The 26,628-nt window shown below is 42.8% G+C and overlaps 1 protein-coding gene across 1 annotated transcript in view; it reads right to left on the bottom strand.

Moving 5' to 3' along the window:
- Positions 1-26,628, bottom strand: part of LOC126335651 (Down syndrome cell adhesion molecule-like protein Dscam2) — a 176,618-nt gene that overhangs the window by 62,113 nt on the left and 87,877 nt on the right. The window contains exons 7-8 of the mRNA XM_049999107.1: positions 9,955-10,130; positions 484-647 (exon numbers count right to left, since the gene is read on the bottom strand). Of these exons, the coding sequence (XP_049855064.1) occupies positions 484-647; positions 9,955-10,130 (340 nt within the window). The remainder of the gene's footprint in view (positions 1-483; positions 648-9,954; positions 10,131-26,628) is intronic.

The raw sequence follows: 26,628 nt of genomic DNA, 5'->3' as shown, positions 1-26,628 counted from the left end.
CGGAGGACATTTTGAACATTTCCTGTAACAAAGTGTTTGAAGTCACGCTGATACGATCTGTCGCTGTGTGTTTCCATTCCATGATTAATGTGACTTGAGCTCTAACATGGAAAGTAAGCGTTTCTGGACACATATCCACATAACATATTTTCTTTCTATGTATGTGGTGTGTGAGGAATTATATATTTTCGAATGTCGTTAAGTGCGTTTCCATCTGTCTGAGTACAACTAATTTTAATGCCAATACTCTTTCTCTGAGTGTTCAGTTTTTCCATGCCTGAATTGATGCTATGTGTGTGCAGCTTCAACTTTTTTGTTGCAGACTGTTGAGAACAACACTGGTGTCTTCTGGAATGTCCACGGATGTTTTATCACTCCTCCATCTCCAGTATTTGGTCGAGTGTTACAAAAAGATTGATACCTGTAACTTGGAAATGTGCTGGAGCAGGTAGCTGGCAGTAGGGTGCAGGGAGGGACGTTTACCTGCGGGGTTATCAGCCTGACCCTGCTGGAGGTGTGGAGCGGCCGGCCGTCCTTGAGCCAGGAGACGGCCAGCTGGGGGTGGCCCTCGGTGGAGCAGTTGAGCTGCGCGGGCCGCCCCACGTCCACCGTCTGCTGCTGCGGCGCCACGTAGGCCGACAGCGGCGCTGCAACACGCCGAGGGATCGTCGGGGTCAAGGAAGCGCTTCCCACTGTTTCACTAAGTCACTGTATGCCGTCAATGTTAGCACTCATCACGTTACGTATCCTGCAGACTTACTCTTTCCACATCGTTTCTACACTACTGGCCATTAAAATTGCTACACCACGAAGATGACGTGCTACAGACGCGAAATTTAATCGACAGGAAGAAGATCCTGTGATATGCAAATGATTAGCTTTTCAGAGCATTCACACAAGCTTGGCGCCGGTGGCGATACCTACAACGTGCTGACATGTGGAAAGTTTCCAACCGATTTACACAAATAGCAGTTGACCGGCGTTGCCTGGTGAAACGTTGCTGCGATGCCTCGTGTAAGAAGGAGAAATGCGTACAATAACGTTTCCAACTTTGATGAAGGTCGGATTGTAGCCTATCGCGTTTTCGGTTTATCGTATCGCGACGTTGCTGCTCGCGATGATCGAGATCCAATGACTGTTAGCAGAATATGGAAACGGTGGGTTACGGAGGGTAATCCGGACGCCGTGCTGAATCTCAACGGCCTCGTATCACTAGCAGTGGAGATGACAGACATCTTATCTACACGGCTGTAACGGATCATTCAGCCACGTCTCGATCTCTGAGTCACCAGGTGGGAAAGTTTGCAAGACAACAGCCATCTGCACCAACGGTTCGACGACATTTGCAGCAGCATGGACTATCAGCTCGGAGAAAATGGCTGCGGTTACCCTTGACGCTGCATCACAGACAGGAGCGCTTGAGATGGAGTACGCATTGACGAACCTGGGTGCACCAATGGCAAAACGTCATTTTTTCGGATGAATCCAGGTTCTGTTTACAGCATCATGGGAGTGGCATCCGTGTTTCGTGACATCGCGGTGAACGCACTTTGGAAGAATGTGTTCTTCATCGCCCTACTGGCGTATCACCCAGCGTGATGGTATGGTGTGCCATTGGTTACACGTCTCGGTCACCTCTTGTTCGCACTGACGGCACTTTGAACAATGGACGCTACATTTCAGATGTGTTACGACCCGTGGCTCTACCGTTCATTCGATCCCTGCGAAACCCTACATTTCAGCAGGATAATGTACGACCGCATGTTGCAGGTCCTGTACGGGCCTTTCTGGATACAGTAAATGTTCGACTGCTGCCCTGGCCAGCACATTCTGCAGATCTCTCACCAACTGATAACGTCTGGTCAATGGTGACCAAGCAACTGGCTCGTCACAATACGCCAGTCACTTCTCTTGATGAATTGTGGTATCGCGTTGAAGCTGCATGGCCAGCTGTACCTGTACATGTCATCTAAGCCCTGTTTGACTCAATGCCCAGGCGTATCAAGGCCGTTATTACTGCCAAAGTTGGTTGTTATGGGTGTTGGTTTCTCAGGATCCATGTACCCAAGTCAGGTGAAAATGTAATCACATGTCAGTTCTAGTATAATATATTTGTCCAATGAATACCCGTTTATAATCTGCAATTCTTACTGGTGTAGCAATTTTAAAGGCCAGTAGTGTATAAAAGACTCGTTCAGGTCATCTGTCGAACACGTAACTAACTAAGTAACTAACTCACGTCTGCAGAAGTAGACGTTCTGCAAATATCTTGACTACACCCCAAACGCGTTTTCACATAGTCGTTTAATCTCCAGCAGTTCATCTTTATTTAATGATCTGAAATGTTATTACGAAAATAAATTGTTAGGAAAAAGCAATAGCTTACTTTAATTTGTGACTGAATGTCGTTCTTTCATTAAGACTTAATTAGACGGCATAAAGATATATTTTAAAAAAAATATATATTTATGTTGTTGTGGCAAGACACAGAATAAAAGTGTGGTCAAGAAGCGCCAATGTGTCTGGGTTGGCTGCGGCAGACACACGCGGCACTTCTTGATGAGCTACACTTGTGTGACTCCACCTTGCCTTGAGGAGACCTCAGATTTTTGTAAAGTTCTACTCTCTTTTTATTATGAGTCCATTGCGTTGACACGAAAACAAACGGGTGGTTTATCGCAGAGCGTGATCATAAGCCGCACGCTATGGATCTGAAGATAGCACCCTTAATCCTGTCGAAACTAGTAATCCAGTGTACCTACACACGATCAACACAATAAAAAACTTCATGTTCCGGCGTAAAATCAAGCGCAGACACGCCAGCCGGGAACGATACAGAAGAAATGGCAGGGAGAAGACGTCAGCCAATCGCATACTGACCGACCCCTCTCCAGGATGACAACGCGACAACAACGGCCTTTGTGCAAAGACGACATAAGCGCCGCCCGACTAGTGTCGACCTAGTTGAACAGACGCTTCAAGACTAGCGACTTGGATATAAGCGTCAACGCTCATTACTTTGCTTGTACACTCCATGTAATGCAGACTTGTGAATTCTTATACTGAAGAGATCGCTTATTTAGTATGTCACCCTTTGCTTGCGACAGTTCTGTGCAATTGTTAAAGTTAAGTATTGTCATTTGATTTTTTGTAATAAAACTCATTAATACGATTTGTTTGATGTGATTGTCTAGCGCACCGAGTAGGAAGGTGTTGTGTACATAGTTCCGCTTAGTCAGCGCGTACACAAATTTCCAACTAGAGCGCGCCCTGCTAAGCGCAATAGCGCACGCGCAGCGCTCGTCCATCTCCAAAGTACGAGATGGCGCTGCCATAGAGACGGACCAAATTCTGCTTGCTCCGATCCACGTATTAATATGTAACGCAGCCAATGAGATTGCTACTAACATAGATCCTTTTCTCCTCGCGGATCACACTCGCGCAGTGATACATGAACGCGCGAGGTATTATAACGAGTGTACAGACCTCCGATTAGTCAGTCTGCATTTATCTGCATTAGTCTGCATTTGTCTGCACCAGTCTGTACGAGTTCCACATTTGTGTGTACCAGTCTATAGTCAAGTTTCAGTCTGCGCCTAATAAGATTACCATAGTCCTGTACATAGCCATGAAGATAAATGTATAGACACTTTTGTCAAGTATCAGAGATATATGTGAGAATAAGATTAACGTACCAATACCAAGGCAACTTCAGATTCTCAATTGTAAATAGCATCCAGAACCAAGTTAAGTAATTTTTATGATTGTTATTATTTTAATAAATATCTGTGAAAATTAATCAGGTCCTGTTTAAAGTTGGTCACTGTCAATCTGCTACTCTAAGAGTGCAAGTGGCATTTCTACCTTCTAACCTAACGGCATAAGATAAACACGCCACGATAAGACCACGAGACATATTGCTGACACTCGCCTACTTCGTTAGAGCGACAAATCAAATAATCTGATGGTGTGTGTACTGAAGGTCTTACAGTACGCACACCACAGAAGGATTCCTAGACACACCATACTTGACGACGAGCATGGAGACATAATACTTAATATCTGAAGCTTTAGTTACAACGAATAGTTGACTTTTGCGATTGCTCCTCAGCTCAGCCGACAATGTCAGGTATTTAAAATGGGATATGTTTGTGAAACTTGCTGACCTTGTCTATAACGGCAAGAGCTGCCTGTAACTCAGTAAAGTTTCCGATTGTTAAAATAGTTTTGTCCAAAACTGTAACTATTATATATATATATATATATATATATATATATATATATATATATATATATATATATATATATATATATATAATGTTTGGATCAGTATGACCCAAAATAAATACGAGGGCTGTCCATAAGTTCAGATTGATTGCGAAATGGAAACCATTGTGATAATCAGAAATATTTTATCTGCAACAGTTAGCTAGAGCTTCCAGCCACTGTTCTACATAGTCACCACTCCGACTTAGACATTTGTCGTAACGTTGTAACAACTTTCCAATACCCTCTTCATTGAAGGCAGCCGCCTGTGTTTCCAGCCAATTCTCTACGCCCATCTATAGCTCGTTGTCTGTGCGAAAATGTTGTCTTCATAGCTATTAGTTAATGTGAGCAGAGATGAAACACAGAGGGAGCCAATTACGGGCAGTAGTACGGTTGATCAAACACTTCCCATCGAAAACGCTGCAGGAGCATTTTCATGGCCCCTGCGGATTGCAGCCGAGAATTGTCACGCAGTAGGAACCGTATGAGAGTTCTGTAATGTGGGATGCATAACATCAGGCGAAATCTCTCACCATGACCTCATACTTGGCGGGAGACACTATGTTCTACGCATCTGTATGTCTCACCATGCGTTCAGAACTGAAAAGAGCGAAGTGATGGGACCGACAGGCATACTAGAGACACTGTCGAACACGTCTGTGCAAAGCTTCATCGGATTTTCACAGTCGTTTCCATATCGCGAGCGATCGGAACTTACTTTCTGGACACCCCTCGCATTACTACCTGTTCATCCGTCAGTAGAGTCTTTTGTAGAATTCAGTGCGCTGCTACGTATCGATGATTCCGTGCCCACAGAAATAGTAATGGGCAGTCATTTAGTTAACGTGAGAAAATGTAGAGCTCATCTGCTGCTGGTCACCAACTTTAAGAATTTGCTCTACATGGTGCATGGTCGGAAACGAGTCTGTACCAGCGCTGTACGCTGCCGTCACATCTTTCATAGATCACCGCATCTCCTTGTTTCCAGAGCGGGCAGCCCTTCGTCTGCCACATTCTGAACTACCAGCTTCGCCGTTCCCGAGATGATCTTCCAGGCCGTAACAACCTGCCCTTTATCAAAGTCGCTTATGCCACTAGATTTTCCCCATTTGTGACCCGTCCGCAACGTCACCAGGAGTGTTAAATAAAGCGTTAGCTGAGGTCTTAATGTTGTGGTAGTTCATCGTAATTCCTAAACACCGTGGTATACAGACAGTGTCATTAAAGTAAGGGAGACTGTAAATGCATCTTACCGTGAATACTCAGTGAATGAATGTGGAAATCAAATGACCAATGTACCCACAAGCGAGGACTCTGACGATTACTTAAGTCAACACGCTGTAGTGCGCTTCTGCAAAGCAACCGTCTTTCTGCAGCCAGCGTAAGCAAGATCACACCACTCGAATAACTCACACAGAAAGTTTATTTGAAATAATTATTTAAGCATTAAAATTTCTCACTTTTTTAAAATTACTGAGTATAGGGGCAACAGTGAATAAACTTTGGGAGTGTCCTCTTTCGAGGATACCTCGGGCTATTGTTTCTTGCTGATGGATGTCGATTGTACAAGAATTGTTTGAAAACGTTGTGGGAGTAAGAAACAGGCCAGAATATATTGAAGGTGACTATATAACTAGATCTATCTAGTAAAATACAGGTGTTATGAGGTCTGATACGAAACAAGTTTGAGAAGGAAGGTGACATAATGAAAAATTTGCTGCAGATCTTAGTATTTGGGAAAAATTTGTAGGAATTACTCATAGATTATGTATCTCTGCAGTATACGATATTATAGCTTGACATGTGGCAGCGTTTCAAGGGTGAAATCACTTCAGAAAGTATATTCGAAGTAAAAGAGCAAAGTATTTGCCAGAACTGTGGACCACTTGTATGGAAGTTGTCGTTATTGTCTGAAGGCTTCATCGCGCGTAGTTGATACCAGGGTGATTAATATTGCCTGCGTTTTACGTTTTTCAATTTCGATCACTCCCTGGGCTGCTTGCGAACGGACGTCTTTCACTATTCTCTCAAGTGTTTGTTCCACAGCACCCTGAGTTGGCAGAATAATATCAAGGTGTGAGTATTGCACTTGAACCCACCAGCGAACTAAGAAGTCAGAATGTAACTCATTATAACGTTTTTACATTTTACGAACTCAGTCAGCTGCTGCTAAAAAGAAAAGTGGCATTAAATTGGCTCTTATAGATTAAATTCTTGCTGTGTAATGTTCTGTAGCGTGCATATTGAAGGTGTCATTTCTTGTTCCATTTAATTTCTCTCTCTTTCTCCCTCTCTTTTTCTCTCTATCTCTCTCCGACACAATTGTATATTATCGATCGTTATCATGCACTAGCACTGTTTTAGACAAATTGACGGGAATCTGCTTTGTCATAGTAATCTCACCAAAAGTTAGAAACGGAAAGTTACCATTAAGGGATGTATAAATTTTATCGCAGATTTTGACTCGTTTTTTAGATTAACCAATTTCTTGGGTGTTGCTTAAAGGGAGCTCTCAGTTACTATACCGTAACATATACTAGAGTTAAAACAAGGTCAGTGACGCTAAGTTAAAATCAATTTTTAACTGTTGAGATAAAAGCAGTACTGGTCAGAGTGCACCTTCACTGTGAATGTAACCTGTTCCTTTCAGATGCATCTACCTTTGGATTTTATTAAACCTGCAACGCCTTAAAAAAGCACTTGTTAGATTTTCGCACTCTCTTGCCTGCTACCGGAAACTTTTAGTCCTACAGAAAAATGAACAGGACATTTTTGTAAGAAATTTAATCTAGTTAAATTTCGAACTGGGATACTGTCTCCATGTGGGCAATGATTCTGGAGTAATTCAAGACAAACATGTCTGAAGGCCAATTTCGTAGATTTTTCTTGAATAATTCGAAAACTACGGCCTATACCGAAAACGTATCCCAGTACAAAATTTAACTACATTAAATATCCTACAAAAAGGCCCTGTTCATTTGTGCTATAGGAGTACTAGTTTGTGCCTAACGTGCGAGAGAAAATGAAATTGGCAGGTGGTGTCTGAAGACGTCGTAGGTTGCATAAAACCCTTAGGTAGGAGTAGCTGGATATAGAGATACTCCAGATCTTTATATAAGTCTCGGATATTTTTGGCTTCCAATAAGGCACTGTTTTAAGCACCTGGAGATGGTCTAAGTATGGTAATTTGAATCGTGTATTGAATAATAAAACACTTCTGTCAACAGTGGAAAGATAACATTTAAAAAAAATCAAAGTTGACTTTGAACTCATGCACCAGAAGTTATTATAGCAACAACAGGAAACGCTATCAAAAGTCTAGGTTTTATATTCTGTCCATGAAAGAAAAAAGGTGGACTTGTGCCGAGAAAGTGAGAGAAAAGCTCACGTCGCATACTTTTGGCGAAAGTGTAAGGTACGACAACGATATTCTGTTAAAAATTTGTATACTGTCCTTGTCTTCACCAATTTACTGTTCTTCAATGCAAATATAAGATATAAAAATTGTACCGTAATAATAATATTAGTGTGAAAACATCTGAATGCTTCTATACATGGTGGTCCAAATATCTCACGAAATAAGCGTCAAACGAAAAAACTACAAAGAACGAAACTTGTCTAGTTTGAAGAGGGAAACCAGATTGCGCTATTGTTGGCCCGCTAGTTGCGATGACATAGGTCAAATGGATATCAACGTTTTTGAAATTAGGAACCCCCTTTTGTATTACATATTCGCGTAGTACGTAAAGAAATACGAATGTTTTAGTTGGACCACTTTTTTCAGTTTGTGACAGATGGCGCTGTAATAGTCACAAACGTATGGCTCACAATTTTAGACGTACAGTTGGTAACAGGTAGGTACATACGTAGGTAGGTGTGGTAGGTACGTCTGAACATATTATTTCGGTTGTACCAATGAGATACATGCACCTTTGGGAACTTATAATTTCTGAGAACTTATACTGTTACAGCGTAATTACCTGTAAATACCACATTATTGAAATAAATGCTCAAAATGATGTCCGTCAACCTCATTGCATTTGGCAGTACGTGTAATGACATTCCTCTCAACAGCGAGTAGTTCGCCTTCTGTAATGTTCACACATGCATTGACAATGCGCTGACGCATGTTGTCAGGCGTTGTCGGTGGATCACTATAGCAAATATCCTTCAACTTTCCCCACAGAAAGAAATCCGTGGACGTCAGATCCGGTGAACGTGCGGACCATGGTATGGTGCTTCAACGACAAATCCACCTGTCATGAAATATGCTATTCAATACCGCTTCGACCGTACGCGAGCTACGTGCCAGACATACATCACGTTGGAAGTTCATCGCCATTCTGTCATGCAGTAAAACATCTTGTAGTAACATCGGTAGAACATTATGTAGGAAATCAGCATACATTGCGCCATTTAGATTGCCATCGATAAAATGAGGGCCGATTATGCTTCCTCGCATAATGCCGCACCATACATTAACCCGCCAAGGTCGATGATGTTCCACTTGTCGCAGCCATCGTGGATTTTCCGTTGCCCAATAGTGCATATTATGCCGGTTTACGTTATCGCTGTTGGTGAATGATGCTTCGTCACTAAATACAACGCGTATAAAAAATCTGTGATCGTCCCGTAATTTCTCTTGTGCCCAGTGGCAATAACTGTACACGACGTTCAAGGTCGACGGCATGCAAATCCTGGTGCATAGAAAAATGGTACTGGTGCAATCGATGTTGATGTAACATTCTCAACACAGACGTTTTTGAGATTTACGATTCTCGCGCAGTTTGTCTGCTACTGATGTGGGGATTAGCCGCGACAGCAGCTAAAACACCTACTTGGGCATACTCATTTGTTGCAGGTCGTGGTTGACTTTTCACATGTGGCTGAACTCTTCCTGTTCCCTTAAATAACGTAACTATCCGGCGGACGGTCCCGACATTTGGATGATGTCGTCCAGGATACCGAGCAGCATACATAGCACACGCCCGTTGGGCATTTTGATCACAATAGCCACACATCAATACGATATGGACCTTTTCCGCAATTGGTAAACGGTTCATTTTAACAAGTGTAATGTATCACGAAGCAAATACCGTCAGCACTGGCGGAATGTTACGTGATACCACGTACTTATACGTTTGTGACTGTTACAGCGCCATCTATCACAAAGCGAAAAACTTGGTCCAACTAAAACATTCATATTTGTTTATATACTACAATAATATGTAATAAAAATGGGGGTTCCTATATTCTCCGTTTGACCTATGGCAGCGCCATCTAGCGGGCCAACCATAGCGCCATCTGGTTTCCCTCTTCAAGCTAGACAAGTTTCGTTCTTTGTTGTTTTTTCGTTTGACGCTTATTTCGTGAGATATTTGGCCCGGTCACCATCAATGGACCACCGTATATACAGGGAGTATTAAGATCGCTTTTTATTCAATTTTTGAATTTTTTTGAATTTAGTTTCCAGTTTGCACCCAGTTTTAACGGATCGATGTAAATGACGCCAACAGAATATCCGCGGAGCTGATACAGAGAGAAGGTTTAAAGAAGTGATCTTTAACCCACGAAAGCTTCCAATGTTGAGTCCACGAATCAAGTATTGATGCGGGAGCCGCTGCCAGTAGCAGTGTGAGTCGCGCGAGTCACTGTGAGACGACGCACGGCGTGTGGGGTACTCACTGGTGACGAGCAGCGAGGTGGAGGCGCGCTCCGCTCCCACCGAGTTGTTGACGACGCAGACGTAGCGGCCAGAGTCCCTGAGCAGCGCGGCCGCCAGGAAGAGGCTGCCACCCACCTGCCGCACGCGGTCCTCCAGGGCGACGCGCTGGCTGGAGGCGCCCTGGCTGCGGAACCACCTGCACAAGCCAACACGTCTCGCATGGCTCACCTGTCCCCTGTGCGCTGCGGGCTGCGACCGCCGCTAGTCTGCTGAGGGTAACCCGCCATAGGTCGCGCACTGACGTAGTCGAAACTTCGCAGGGTGAAATAAGGGTGAAAATAATGGGGCGTCCATTTTGATTTAGTTATAAACATTCAGTGGTGTGCTAGGAAAAGACAGCCAAAGCTTTGGAGAGGCGTTAGACGGAGCGAGCTCGGAGAATAGTGGCTACGAACACAGCTTCAAATTTTTGCGCGCTGTGTTCCAATCCAGATTCAAGTCTTCTCTTTTTCTGTTGTTGTCATGCAAGTATGTGACATCAAAACTGATAAAAGAAATAAACATTTTATCGTTTCAAATCTCATGTCATCTTATACAATTAACAGTAACTGAAAATGGTAAATGTACAGAGTGTTCATACATTATACGAAATGGACTGGGATAAACGTCAATAATTTCCAGAAATGTTTAATACAACACTGAATGCAGTATAAATTCAAGTTTCATTTACAAATGCTCAGTGCTGGTACCTTTTCTAGAACGAGAAATGTCCCACCTGTAATTATTGAGCAAGTCTAGACGAATGGTTGCAGCTGCTTGTGTTATCGACTGTCGCAGCTCGTCGACGTTTCCTGGAAACGGAGGAATAAACACTTTCTCTCTTAAGCAGCCCCGTACATAGAAGTCCATTGGGGTTAAATCAGGTGGTCGTGGTGGTCAGGATGTTCCACAATGTTCAATCCAAGTCGGCAGATCCCTTAACAGATACGCCACAACGTAACGATGATAGTGACTTGGCGCGCCAACTTGCTTGAAAATAATTTCTGTGCACATACGCTTTGTACACTGCTGGGCATTAAAACTACTACACCACGATGACGTGCTACGGGCGCGAAATTTAACCGACAGGAAGAAGATGCTGCGATGTGCAAATGATTAGCTTTTCAGAGCATTCACACAAGGTTGGCGCTGGTGACGATACCTACAACGTGCTGACGTGAGGAAAGTTTCCAACCGATTTCTCATACACAAACAGCAGTTGACCGGCGTTGCCTGGTGAAATGCTGTTGTGATGCCTCGTGCAAGTAGGAGAAATGCGTACCATCACGTTTCCGACTTTGATAAAGGTCGGATTGTAGCCTATCGCGGTTGCGGTTTATCGTATCACGACATTGCTGCTCGCATTGGTCGAGATTCAATGACTGCTAGCAGAGTATGGTATCGGTGGGTTCAGGAGGTTAATACGGAACGCCGTGTTGCATCCCAACGGCCTCGTTTCACTAGCAGTCGAGATGACAGGCATCTTATCCGCATGGCTGTAACGGATCGTGCAGCCACGACTCGATCCCTGAGTCAACAGATGGGGACGTTTGCTAGACAACAACCATGTGCACGAACAGTTCGGCGACGTTTGCAGCAGCATGGACTATCAGCTTGGAGACCATGTATGCGGTTAACCTTGACGCTGCATCACAGACAGGAGCGACTGCAATGGTGTACTCAGCTACGAACCTGGATGCACGAATGGCAAAACGTCATTTTTTCGGGTGAATCCAGGTTCTGTTTATAGCATCATGATGGTCGCATCCGTGTTTGGCGACATCGCGGTGAACGCACATTGGAAGCGTGTATTCGTCATCGCCATACTGTCGTATCACCCGGCCTGATGGTATGGTGTGCCATCAGTTACACGTCTCGGTCACCTTTTGTGCTTATTGACGGCACTTTGAACAACGGACGTTACATTTCAGATGTGTTACGACCCGTGGCTCTACCATTCATTCGATCCCTGCGAAACTCTACATTTCTGCAGGATAATGCACGAGCGCATGTTGCAGGTCCTGTACGGGCCTTTCTGGATACAGAATAAGTTCGACTGCTGCCCTAGACAGCACATTCTTCAGATCTCTCAACAACTGAAAACGTCTGGTCAATGGTGGCCGAGCAACTGGCTCGTCACAATACGCCAGTCACTACTGTTGATGAACTGTGGTATCGTGTTGAAGAAGCATGGGCAGCTGTACCTGTACACGCCATCCAAGCTCTGTTTGACTCAATGCCCAGGCGTATCAAGGCCGTTACTCCGGCCAGAGGTGGTTCTTCTGGGTACTGATTTCTCAGGATCTATGCACCCAAATTGCGTGAAAATGTAATCACATTTCAGTTCTAGTATAATATATTTGTCCAATGAACACCCGTTTATCATCTGCATTTCTTCTTGGTGTAGCAATTTTAATGGCCAGTAGTGTAATTTAGGCGTCAGAGAATGTTCGGGCATGTCCAGGTACAATACGCCAGTTACAATTGACTATCTCAGAGACTGCTGGCTGTCTCAGACCCAGCATTGTGTGTGATACACAGCCAGTTTCAATGAAACGATTGTGCCAATTAATAATAGTCTGTCTATCATGTGATGCATTGCGATATTCAATCTGAATTGTCGCTGAACTGTAGTTGTGAATTTGGATTCATGCAACCATTAACAAAAGAGCGTAGGCTCTGCATCGTTATATGACTCAGTGATGGCGGCTGGAATAACTCATTCATGGATGCCACCTAGCAGGAACGCCGGGAGCTAACAGTATTAGGCGGCAGCAGAACTAGAGAACTTTAAGGTCTACTGCATTCAGTGCTGTATTAAAGATTTCTGTGAGTTACTTACCCTTTTCAAAATTAAAGGTTAATTTTGTATAACTAATTTGTATAACTAAATTTTGTATAACTATTGTATTATTACTAATTATAACTAATTTGTATAACCAACTATAGCACCCTGTGCAAATTCTAGTATTTCAAGTTTTTGATTCAATTTGTGATTTTGTGCTTTCTGAAAACGAATCCATTTTCCAGGGTGACATCTATCATAAGAATATTTAAAAATTCAGAGCACCATGAGCAACGTCGGAAGGCACATATGCCATAGCCATATTATTTAGCGTGAATATAATTACGAAAAGCCATCTCTTTAAACGTTGCCAAATACCACGTGAACTGGCGATAATTTCCCGATTGACCACATACATGGAAACATTTTCTCTAAAACTAGAACCTTCGAATCATTATAGATCAAAGCGTGTAGCTTAGCTGCGTCTCTTCTACTTGTCATTTTCCTTTGCTGTGCGATGACAATACAGCACTTATGTAATCGCCTAATAGGGCGCTTCTGTAAGCGCCTAATGTAATGCTTTATCTGTCCGCAAAAGTATACTTCGCTGGGTTGAAAGGACTGCATACACTTTCGCGAAATGACTTTCGCGTCGATTCCGATTTCATCGACAAACAGCTATTGTATAAGAAGAAATGGCTTTGCTCACCCCACGAATCAATAAAGTACAGGTACAGGTCCATTTTTACGTCCTGTCAATCCTGTGACGTATACTGTAACAGACAAATGAAGAATTACTTTCACTGATTAGAGGTACACCCAATTCTCATCGCACTGCAAGGGAAAATCACAAGTAGAAGCGATGCAATTGAAATGCACACCATGATTCATAACCAATTACAGACTCCAGTTTTCGAATAAATGCTTCGATATGTTAAATTTTTTTAATTATTTACACGTCATGTTTTTCGTAGGACTAAATTGGGAAGAAAATCTCCAAGGTTATGGAACGTGTCACTACATGAAATTACAACATAACAGTAATAACAGATAAAATGTTTATGAACCCGAAAAAAATCACTCCATAGATTAGATAAACTCAATCAACAATAACACAAGAATCAGCTTAATGTTTCAAGGAACTCCTCGACGGAATAGAAGGAGTGACTCATGAGGAAACTCTTCAGTTTCGATTTGAAAGCGCGTGGATTACTGCTAAGACTTTTGAATTCGAGTGGCAGCTTATTGAAAATGGATGCAGTAGTATACTGCATACCTTTCTGCACAAGAGTTAAATAAGTCTGATCCAAACGCAAGTTTGATTTCTGCCGAGTATTAACTGAGTGAAAGCTGCTTATTCTTGGGAATAAGCTATTATTGTTAACAAGAAGTGACAGTAAGGAATATGCATATTGAGAGGCCAATGTCAAAATACCCAGACTCGTGAACAGGGGTCGACAAGAGGTTCGTGAACTTACACCACTTACTGCCCGAAAAGCCCGTTTGTCAGCCAAAAATATCCTTTTAGATTGGGAAGAATTACCCCAAAACATAACACCATACGACAAAAGCGAAAGAAATCAAGCAAAGTAGACTAATTTTCGTGTTGAACGATCTCTCACTTCAGATACCGTTCGGATAGTAAAAATGACAGCATTAAGTCTTTGAACAACATCCTGAACATGAGCTTTACACGACAGTTTACTATCTATCTGAACACCTAGAAATTTGAACTGTTCACTTTCACTAATCATATACCCTTTCTGTGAAGTTGAAATGTCAGGTTTTGTTGAGTTGTATATTAGAAACTGAAAAATCTGAGTCTTACTGTGATTTAGCGTTAGTTGATTTTCTACAAGCCATGAACTTAGGTCACGAACTGCACTATGTGAACAGAGCCAATGTTGCGCACAACATCTTTTACTACCAATCAAATTACATCAGCAAACAGAAACATTTTCGAGTTACCTGTAATACTAGAGGGTATATCATTTATACAAATAAGGAACAAGAGTGGCACCAACACTGATCTCTGGGGCAATCCCCCCTCGCCCCCCTCGCCCCCCTCCCCCCCCCCCCAAACACACTTGACTGTATCACACTCAGACCCCACTTCACAGCCATTCTCAACATTGTGAATGACGTTTTGTTAACTGTTGCTAATGTAAGAGGTGAACCAATTGTGAGCTACTCCCCGTGTTTCATATTGATCCAACTTCTGGAGCAATATTTTGTGATCAACACAATCAAATGCCTTAGTTAAATAATAAAATTTGCCTGGTGTTCGAAACCTAAAGGCGAACTGTACATTTGATAGCATATCGTGTGATACAAAATGATCACTTATCCTTACAAACATAGCCTTTTCAATAAATTATGCAAACAATGATGGCATAAAAATAGGTCTGCATTATCCCTTTCTCCGTTTTTATAAAGCGGCTTTACTACTGAGTACTTTAATCGTTCAGGAGACTGACCATTCCTAAAGGAAAAAAATACAAATATGGCTAAATACAGGCCTAACATGTGCAGCACACTACTTTAATATTCTACTAGACACTCCATCATAACCATGAGAGTCCTTAGTCTTCAGAGATTTAATTATTGACTCAATCTCCCCCTTGTCTGTATCAGAGAGGAGTATTTCAGACATCAATCTAGGAAAGGCATTTGCCAAGAAAGTTATATGATTCTCTGCGGAACTAAATTTTTATTTAATTCACCAGCAATGCTCAGAAAATGATTATCAAATACTGTACATATATTTGATTTATCAGCAACAGAAATATTTTTACTACGCACTGACTTTATATTGTCGACTTTGTGCTGCTGACCAGATACTTCCTTCTCAATGGACTATATGGTTTTAATTTTATCCTGTCAAGTATCTATTCTGTTTGATTACCACATACTGTTTGCCTTCCTAATAACATTTTCAGCACCTTACAATACTGTTTGTAATGGGCTACTGTAGCTGAGTTGTGACTACTTCCGACATTTTGATATAATTCCCGCTTTGTTCCACATGATATCCTTATCCCACTAGTCATGCACCCAGGCTGCCTTTTACTGCTAGTATCCCGTTTAGGACATTCTGATGGAAAGCAACTCTCAAAGGGCATCAGAAATGTGTTAAGGAAAGCATTATATTTATCATCTGTGTTATCGGCAGTATAAACATGCTGCCACACTTTTTCCTTGACAAGGTTTAAAAAACTCTCAATTGCTGTCGGTTCAAATGGCTCTGAGCACTATGCGACTTAACTTCTAAGGTCATCAGTTGCCTAGAAATAGAACTAATTAAACCTAACTAACCTAAGGACATCACACACATCCAAGCCTGAGGCAGGATTCGAATCTGCGACCGTAGCGATCGCTCGGTTACAGACTGTAGCGCCTAGAACCGCAAGGCCACTCCGGCTGGCTACTGCTGTTGGGTTAACTTTCCTACATAGTTTGTAATTATAAGTGACATTTGTTTGTGTACAAAAGCCTTTTAGTGTTAGAATTTGTGCATCGTTGTATGAAAGACCATTCACCCTTTTACTGACAGAATACCCTTGTAGTAATGAGGAATGAATAAAAATATTGTTTATGGCTGTGCTACTGCCCTGCACCCTAGTTGGAAAAAGCACAGTCTGCATCAGATCGTATGAATTTAAGAGAGTTACCAACATCATTTTTCTTGCACCATCATATACAAAATTTATACTGAAGTCGTCATATATAACCAATTTCTGGTACTTCCTACAAAGTGTATCCAGAACCCTCTTTAGTTAGAGCAGAAATGTTCTGAAGTCACAGTAGGGGACCTGCAAACAACGGCAATTAGAAGTTTAGTTCCATTAATTTCAACTGCCCCTGCACAACATTCAAATATCTGTTCAGTGCAGTGCCGTGATACATGTATGGACTCAAATGGAATACTGTTTTTACGTATATAGCCTCTCCCCCACCCCTCACGGAACTCCTTGAAAAACAGCCAGCTAATCTGTATCCTGATAAAGGAAGCCTCTGAATTGTCAAATTATTTAAGTGGTGCTCCGACATATCAATAATTTCAGAGTCAACATCTATAAGCAGTTCACTAACTTTACCTCTAATACCTCTTATATTTTGATGAAATATGCTAATTCCTTCTCTGCTTGGAAACATGACATTCTCTGAAGATGAGCCCTTAGTTAGAGGGGCTTCCTTTAAGAAGGTATAACTATCAGCTGACTTCAATCTAAAAAAAAGGTGCGCAGTAACACCAGCTACTACAGGAATTTTTCCATGAGTGGTCCCACCACCAACAACTACACCTATAAGCTTTGCCAGTGTCCCCTTCCCATACCCATTGAGTTGCAGGTCATGCCCAGTTAAACTCGATCTGCTGGTAGACCCAAGTGGCATCCCTGAAATGGGACCCATGCCCTCTGCCATCAGCGCCCTCCCCAGCCCCATGTTAACGCGCCTAACAGCCGCATTCAGATGAGGCAGATGATGACGCTGAAAGAATTGCACGAAATGCACATTAGTGCCACCTATATGAGTACCATCTTTACCACGTCTGCCCTACATCACATTCCCCGTCCCTGTCAAGACTGTTCCCTGCTCCACCCACTATCACTACCTGATCCTCCTTCGTAAAATTCCTACATAACTCCCATATGCTGTCAGTCACCTGAGCCAACCCTGCACTAGGCTTCACAATGTTGGTGACCTGGTATTCACTCCCCAACACTTTCTGCAACTGCTAGCCCACACCTCTACCATGTGCACTACCTAGCAGCAGAACCTTCTTCTTTCTGTTAGACTTTGACCAAGGCCTCCTACCTGCTGAGGACTGTAGTATGTTCCCTGCATCTACAGCTACAAGAGGGTCCTCTCTATTCAACTCTGACAGTTGGTCAAATCTATTGCATATACGCAAAGTAAACTGTCTGAATACCTCGTCCTCCTAGCTACCTTCTTGTCAACTGCCAGTTCCCATTCCACACCACCCTTCACCCTCCTCAACCTATTTAGTTCCTCCTTTGCTCGTTGTACCTGCACGTGAAGGACATAGTTCTTACGCTCCTGCTCCTCTAACAACTTATTTCTACTGCAGATTCTGCATTCCCAGGAGGGGATCTCGATAGAATGATTTCGAAATTAGCGTCACTTTCGGCAACGAGGTTGCCTCTCCAAACGATGTTCACTTCAAAATTGTGAGTGGCGCATATGCACCTTCGCACTTTACTCTCTGTTCCAAATTCTAATTCTTTGAATGTTCTAACGATAGGTATCACCCTGGGGATTGCATTGGTTCTCCGGAATAGAAATAAAAAACGAAGGCAAAATTGAAATACTCTCATTTATATGTCTCCCAAATTCAATTACGGTTATCTATGTAAGATTACATACGATTTATAATGATAAAATTTCTTTCAAACAAAACTATTTCCAATACTTCCACGACAACGAAAGGAAAAACGTCCCATGAGAACTGATTTGAATATCGGCCGCAAAAATCCAAACTATGATCCTAGCCAATTCTCTGTGAGCTCACTTAGCTTAAACTGGAGCGCATTTTGATGAAGGGGTGTAAAATTTTTGACTTATTTTCGCGGACACTACTGAGTATTGGCAGCCTAGCTACAGTAGGTATCCCTTTATTATCTCCCTTCTTTCACCCATGAAACCTTCAACTGTGTCAGCGACCTGTGGCAGGTTATCATTTTGAGTGCCCCATCCCTGGGCCGCTAAGTCCAGGCATGTGCACACGAAGAATGCTGGTTAACAGCCAGACAGGCGAGGCAGTAAAAGTAGGAGTAGAATGTTAAGCGCACGCCAGCTGCTCTGCAATACCTGTAAGACGTTTTTAAAGAAACTTTTCGATAGAAATGATTGATTTTGTCGTTTCTTAGCGCCTCATTCGTCTGAACTACCTGTCGTTTCGTTTATGGGACGCAAAATTTAAATACTTTTCAAAGAAAAATAGGCGTACAGTTTTGGCAAACATTTTTGGAATACAGTGATCAATAGATTATTATATTTTAACTAAAGTTCAGTCTTGATCACAACACAACATATGTTATTGAAACATAAGTGTTGTGATCAAGACTGAACTTTAGTTAAAATATAAAAATAGGCGTCGTTAAGACTGCATTTTGTGCATGTTTGGTCATTTTGAAGTGTATAAAATGTAGCTAACATACTAAACTTTTATGTAAACTCAGGAGATCATACCTGTCTCCAGCCTCCAGCAAAAAGACTGTATGTAGCGCAATGACTTCCTCCCATGTGCACAAACAATACATCGAGACTGAAATGTCTATAAAATGCCTGGTATTTTTAAGTACCTTGAGATACCGAAACAAGTTTTTGACAAATGGTAGCATGCAAAGAAGAGAGTGTTTTGCCATATGCTTCATATGCAAAACATTCTTATCAAGCATGATACATGATAGTTCTTCCATTTTTCTACTCTCGCTCTCTTCAGAATTACGCGGATGATATTTTGGCCAAAGTCTGAAGACAAGTGTCAGGTAGCATACGTTCTACACATCAATTTGAATAGTCGTTTGGGTGTCACTTCTCCAAACGATTTTAGAAACTCCGAAGGAATGTCATCTATCCATCCTGCCTTATTTGGTCCCAAGTCCACATCTGCATGTACATACACATAAATACTCCGCAAACCACCTGACTGCGTGTGGCGGAGGGAACGTCTATTATCACCTACTGATCCCACGTTCAGTGTTCAATTTGTGAATTGCACGTGGGAGGAATGATTGTCGGTAAGCCTCTGTATTAGCTCTAATTTCTCGAATTTTCTCGTTATTTCTGCAGCGGTCTCGCGTTGACTAAAAGGTCTCGGGACTAAACGTGCTGCTCGTCGTTGGACTTCTGTCTCTTCTATCAGTCCAAATTGGTAAGTGCCCCTTATCGATCAACGATACTCAAGAATTGTCGAACAATCGCACTGTAATCAATATCGTTAGTGGATGAAATTATTTCGTTGAAATTTTTCCTATGAATCTGTCTGGAATATCCTTTTCCTGCTATTTTTTGTTTACTGTTTCCAGAAAGTTTCCACCAACAGCCTAGTCAACAGTGTAGTCTTCCACAGATCGGTTAAATTCTAATGCTGGAGCCCATATGTCTTCCAGTGGAAGGATGTGAAGGAATTACACGTTTATCTTTAAACCGATAAAGAACTTTGTCACAAGCCATTGACCTATCTTGGCCTCAGTTAGGTGATAACACGATGTTTCGTGATTACGAGGCAACCAGCACTTCGTTAGTTTCTTTAAAATCGCGTGAAAAATGTTGCAGAACAGATGGCGTGTGCAAGCTGCCGTTCCCACAACGGAGGACTCGGCCATCAGTCATGCCGAAGAGGGTGAAGAATATTTTGTTTATTCCGGCCGGCGCCTGTCAGCTGCTGTTGCTGCTGCTGCTGCATCAGGCTGTCTCACGCTGGTCTCTGGTGTGACTGTAGCCCACTTCTCTCTGTGCGCACCCGGAAAGGAGGGCGTACGATGGTAGGCAGCATTTTGGATTGAACAACCTTATAAGAAGGTTTTAGAAACAAAGAAATAAAAAACAATTTGTATGGTGCACTTCGTTTCATTGCTTGTCTAAATAATCGTCTTTAAAATTTACTTCCTTCTGCATTGTTTCAAACCAACACTACATTATCTTTCTGCTTCGATACTGGAGCCTCAAAAATTCACGGAGTGTTCACACATTCCCGTAAGATGTCTGAACATTCGATTCGCCTAGTGAATCTGTAGTTTACGAATGAAACCTTAATCATATATTCTTTCCATCAAATAATCAGTTAAAGCTTATCAAAGCATTTCGGACTGTTATGTCGTCGTCGAATGAAATTCTTGGAGAAATATGTTTCTTCTCCGTGTTCTCAGCACACGTTTAACGTGAATTGTAGCTATGAAGTTCTGCTATATGTCCTGACTCACAACTGACAAGTTAGGTTGGAATTCGGGTCTTCGTAGAAGCAACAAGAAGCCTTGAAGATGGCCTTCACAGATAGCGAGGAAATATTCTGTTTCCCCACGAAATTTATTCGGCCACGCCGTAATAGCACGGAATTTTTCTAGGCTACGAATTTTCACATTTTCCCAGCAATGAATTCTTTCACGTTTTCTGTGATAGAATGGTCACGCTGAAGAATGGTACACACATCAAAAAAAGTTTTGCATCACCTCGGTTTAGAGAGTTCCGGAACTTGTACAGAAAAATGGAATGGAGATCAACATAAACATCATTTCCGCCCTTTTTATTGCTCATGAAAACCACACATTGCATGTTGTACTACCATACAGTGAGACCTTTATAGGTGGTGGTTCATATTGCTGTACACGCTGGTACCTCTAATACCCTGCCGGCTACGGTGGACGAGCGGTTCTAGGCGCTTCAGTCCGGAACCGCGAGGCTGCTACGGTCGCAGGTTCGAATCCTGCCTCGGGCATGGATGTGTGTGATGTCCTTAGGTTAGTTAGATTTAAGTAGTTCTAAGTTATAGGGGACTGATGACCAAAGAAGGTAAGTCCCATAGTGCTCAGAGCCATTTGAACCATTTGAACCTGTAGCACGTCCTCTTGCATTGGTGCCTGCAAATATTCGTCGTGGCATACTATCCACAAGCTCATCAAGGCACTGTTGGTCCATATTGTCCCATTCCTCAACGGCGATTCGGCGTAGATCCCTCAGAGTGTTCGGTGGGTCACGTCGTCCATAAATAGCCACTTTCATTCTATCCCAGGTATGTTCGATAGTGTTCATGCCTGGAGAACTGGAGGACTTGCTGGCCACTATAGTCGAGCCATGTCGTTATACTGAAGGAAGTCATTCACAATGTGCATGATAGGGGCTCGAATTGTCTTGTCGTCCATGAAGACGAATGCGTCGCCAATATGCTGTCAATATAGTTTCATTATCGGTTGGACGATTCATTCAAGTATCGTACAGCCACCCCAAAACAGCAGGGAACCTCCACTTTGTTCCACTCGCTGGACAGTGCGTCTAAGGCGTTTTGCCTCCAAACACGTCTCCGACGATTGTCTGGCTTAAGGTATATGCGACACTCATCGCCATTTGGCATGATGTTGGCCCCATCTGTACTGCACTGCATGGTGTCGTGGTTGCAAAGATGGACCTCGCCATGGGACGCCGGGAGTGAAGTTGCACATCATGCAGTCTATTGCGCACAGTTTGAGTTGTAACATGACGTCCTGTGGCTGCACGGAAAGCATTATTCAACATGGGTGCGTTGCTGTCAGGATTCCTCCAGACCATAATCCGTAGGTAGCGGTCATCCACTGCAGCAGTAGCCCTTGGGCGGCCTGAGCGAGGCATGTCATCGACAGTTCCTGTCTCGCTGTATATCCTCGATGTCGGAAGAACATCGCTTTGGTTCACTCCGAGACGCCTCGGCACTTCCCTTGTTGAGAGCTCTTCCTGGCACAAACGAACAATGCGGAAGCGATCGAACCGCAGTATTGACCGTCTAGACATGGTTGAACTACAGACAACACGAGCCGTGTGCCTCCTTCCTGGTGGAATGACTGGAACTGATCGACTGTGGACCATCTCCGTCTAATAGGCACTGCTCATGTATGGTTTTTTACATCTTTGGGCGGGTACAGTAACATCTCTGAACAGTCAAAGGGACTGTGTCTGTGATAGAATATCCACAGTCATCGTCTATCTTCAGGAGTTCTGGGAATAGGGGTGATGAAACAGTTTTTTCATGTTTATGTAATGTTTCTTCCCCGTCTTCTGAGCACATTTTCAACGAGGATTGTAGCTATGGATTTTTGCTATATATGCCGACTCACAGCTGACGAGATAAGTTGGAATTCGGGTCTTCGTAAAAGCAACAACAAGCCTTGAAGATGTCCTCCATAGATAGTGAGGAAATATTGAATTTCTCCAAGAAATTTATTCTGCACGGCAAAACAGCACGGAACTTTTTCTTGGCTATGAAAGTTTAGATTTGGCAAGTAATGAATTCTTTTGAGTGTTTTATTTCAGAACGGTCACGATGAAGAATGGTACAACGTTTTCATATGTTTATTTTAATTTCATGGGTGACTCACGGCAAACATCTTGTTCTTCATCATACAGTCTTAATTGTCCTTAGACTGAGCGAGGAGGCACAATGGTTAGCAAATTGGTCTCTCATTCTGGAGGACGACGGTACCAATTCACATCCGGCCATCCAGAATTAGGATAAAAAATGGTTCAAATGGCTCTAAGCACTATGGAACTTAACTTCTAAGGTCATCAGTCTCCTAGAACTTAGAACTACTTGAAACTAACTAACCAAAGGACATCACATTCATTCATACCCGAGGGACGTGTCGAACCTGCGGCCATAGCGGTCGAACGGTTCCCGACTGTAGCGCCAAGAACCGCTCGGTCACCCAGGGCCGGCCAGAATTAGGTCTTCCGTGGTTTCCACAAATCACTCCAGGCAATTGCCGGAATGGTTCCTTGAAAGGGAGCTGGCGATTTCTTTCGTCAATCCGAGCCTTTACTCCCTCTCTAATGGCCTCCATGTCGATGGGACGTTAAACCCAATATTCCTTATCTGCCTTCCTTTTAACTGTTCTTAGATCATTTAACGCGATGATAGTGAGGTGTGTGGTGTAACCAAAAACACGAATGTATATTTCCTTGGAAATATCTTGTCAACAAAGCACTTTTATTGGTTTTGCTTCATCTTGCAAAACCAAAACAGTTGATTCCTGCTTAGTTGTCGGCTCGTAAGAAAATGTCAGTTGTTCCTCTTCTGTTACGACGTTGTATACCGATTTTGCATTTCCCCGATCGCACTTTTTGAGTATTTACTTAGAGAAAATGACTCAAAGCTGTTTATGGTTATTTGTCAATTTGTGGACAATCCATAGCGAACAGCGATATGTGCATACATAATCAGACGGAACAAAGTCCTCGATATACAAGGTGTGACGGGTATTGTGCAGCTGTTTTTACGTGTAGTAACTTAATGCGAACAAACATCAGCGTGATCATTGCTTTTTCTTCCGATAAAGATGTCACAAACTTTACGATCTGATGTTTTCTGCATGGTCGTAGCTGCAGCACTAAGAGGGCTTTGCCTGTTAGTATAGACTAACCTTTGCATCCACGTGTCCACATTTCAACATCTGACCTGCTGCCCATGGAAAAATAAGCAATAATGACTTGCTCTTTCCACACGTATTTGGAGTTACTAGGCGACCTAATAACTTACGACTTGTAGTCTGCTAATGACATAAATACTGTTCTGCAGTCTGTTTTACAGGGAAGTATACGCCGTTATCTGTATGAAATGAAAGACACAGTTATAAATATATGTTTACATGAAAACACATGTTATTAATAATTACACAATTAACTAATATTTAATCCAATCTCCGACGTTATCTATTACATCATGGTATCTGTTTGGAATGCTTTTCTCTCGGTAACGATCTCCATATGGTCCTGATTTTATATATGACAGCTGCTTCAATGTATATAGTGGTTTTCCTTTAAGCTTCTTCTTAATATACGAGCAAACATTTTCAATCGCATTTGCATCCGGAGACACTGCACACCAATCCATCGTGGACCCCCTCTTTGCGTTGCTTCCGCACTGTACAGATACGGATGCGATGTTTCGGATCAATTTACTCTTGAACCACCCAGTTTGCCTCGTTAGAACCAAATAGCTTCTTAATGGACCTCAGAAGGTATTTTTGATAAATATTCCAAATTTTTTCAGCGTTTAAATTGGCTGTAAATAAGTGCAAATAGGTAAAACTGCAACCGGTAAAACAAAACATTTAACTCTCACACTGTTTATCTACACATTGTGCAAAAGCGCATTGACTACAGATTCGAGACGACTGCAAATGATATCGCTCCGGACGTTACATTTAAAATTATGGCGTTCACTTTCTTGTGGAACTGACTATACATTTATTCTGTAAACATGTTCATTGCGAACAGACTCTTCTGGCGGTGATCGAACAGCTCACGATTGAGCTGCCGGATCATAGTGTGGAGTGGGCACAATATTTCAGTGACAATAAGTCTCACCATCGTCAGGTGCTTTTGGTTCTTTATATTAAACAGGTAGAAAAAGGGGACTGCATTACAACGTGGCCATACATCTCCTGAAGCGCCTCTATATCTACTCTCCGCTAGCCACCGCGCGGTGTGTGGCGGTCGGGCATCCTGTACCACTACTACACATTTCCTTTCCTGTTACACTCGTAAACAGAATGAGGGGAAAAACGACTTTCTGTTTGTCTCCGAACAGGCCCTAATTTCTCTTCTCTTACCTTCGTGGTCCTTACGCGAACTGTACATCGGCGGCAGGGGAATAGTTTTGTAGTCACTTTCAAATGTCTGTTCTCTGAATTTTCTCAATGATGTTCCTAAGAACTTAGGCTGCTCTCCAGAGAGTCCTATTTGAGTTGTCGATGTATCTCCCAAATAAATGCGTGATGATCGAAACTACTGGTAGCAAATCTGGCAGCCGGTCTCTGAGTTGCATCGATGCCTTCCTTTAATCCAACCCGAAGCGCTCCTGACGATACCCTTACCTCTGATGAACCCTTGCCGTCTAGGAGCAAGTATTGGTTTCTGTTTCTTAACAAATCTTTGGGACACTCTTATATCCGGATCCCAAACTGTTTAGTAGTACCCAAGAATGGGTCGCGCTAGTGTCGTATACACTATCTCCATTACAAATGAACCACACTTCCTAAAATTGTCCTGGTAAACCTAAGTTGGACGTTCGCCTGACCTGTACCAATCCTCACGTGCTCGTTCCATTTCATACGCTTTACTACAGGGTATTTCAAAAATGACCGGTATATTTGAAACGGCAAAAACTAAACGAGGAGCGATAGAAATACACCGTTTGTTGCAATACGCTTGGGACAACAGTACATTTTCAGGCGGACAAACTTTCGAAATTACAGTAGTTACAATTTTGAACAACAGATGGCGCTGCAAGTGATGTGAAAGATATGTAAGACAACGCAGTCTGTGGGTGCGCCATTCTGTACGTCGTCTTTCTGCTGTAAGCGTGTGCTGTTCACAACGTGCAAGTGTCCTGTGGACAACATGGTTTATTCCTTAGAACAGAGGATTTTCCTGGTGTTGGAATTCCACCGCCTAGAACACAGGGTTGTTGCAACAAGACGAAGTTTTCAACGGAGGTTTAATGTAACCAAAGGACCGAAAAGCGATACAATAAAGGATCTGTTTGAAAAATTTCAACGGACTGGGAACGTGACGGATGAACGTGCTGGAAAGGTAGGGCGACCGCGTACGGCAACCACAGAGGGCAACGCGCAGCTAGCGCAGCAGGTGATCCAACAGCGGCCTCGGGTTTCCGTTCGCCGTGTTGCAGCTGCGGTCCAAATGACGCCAACGTCCACGTATCGTCTCATGCGCCAGAGTTTACACCTCTATCCATACAAAATTCAAACGCGGCAACCCCTCAGCGCCGCTACCATTGCTGCACGAGAGACATTCGCTAACGATATAGTGCACAGGATTGATGACGGCGATATGCATGTGGGCAGCATTTGGTTTTCTGACGAAGCTTATTTTTACCTGGACGGCTTCGTCAATAAACAGAACTGGCGCATATGGGGAACGAAAAGCCCCATGTTGCAGTCCCATCGTCCCTGCATCCTCAAAAAGTACTGGTCTGGGCCGCCATTTCTTCCAAAGGAAACATTGACCCATTTTTCAGATCCGAAACGATTACTGCATCACGCTATCTGGACATTCTTCGTGAATTTGTGGCGGTACAAATTGCCTTAGACGACACTGCGAACACCTCGTGGTTTATGCAAGATGGTGCCCGGCGACA

The sequence above is a fragment of the Schistocerca gregaria genome, chromosome 2 (genome assembly GCF_023897955.1).
Source record: "Schistocerca gregaria isolate iqSchGreg1 chromosome 2, iqSchGreg1.2, whole genome shotgun sequence".
NCBI lineage: Eukaryota > Metazoa > Arthropoda > Insecta > Orthoptera > Acrididae > Schistocerca > Schistocerca gregaria.
This window is presented reverse-complemented; position numbering and strand designations above follow the sequence as displayed.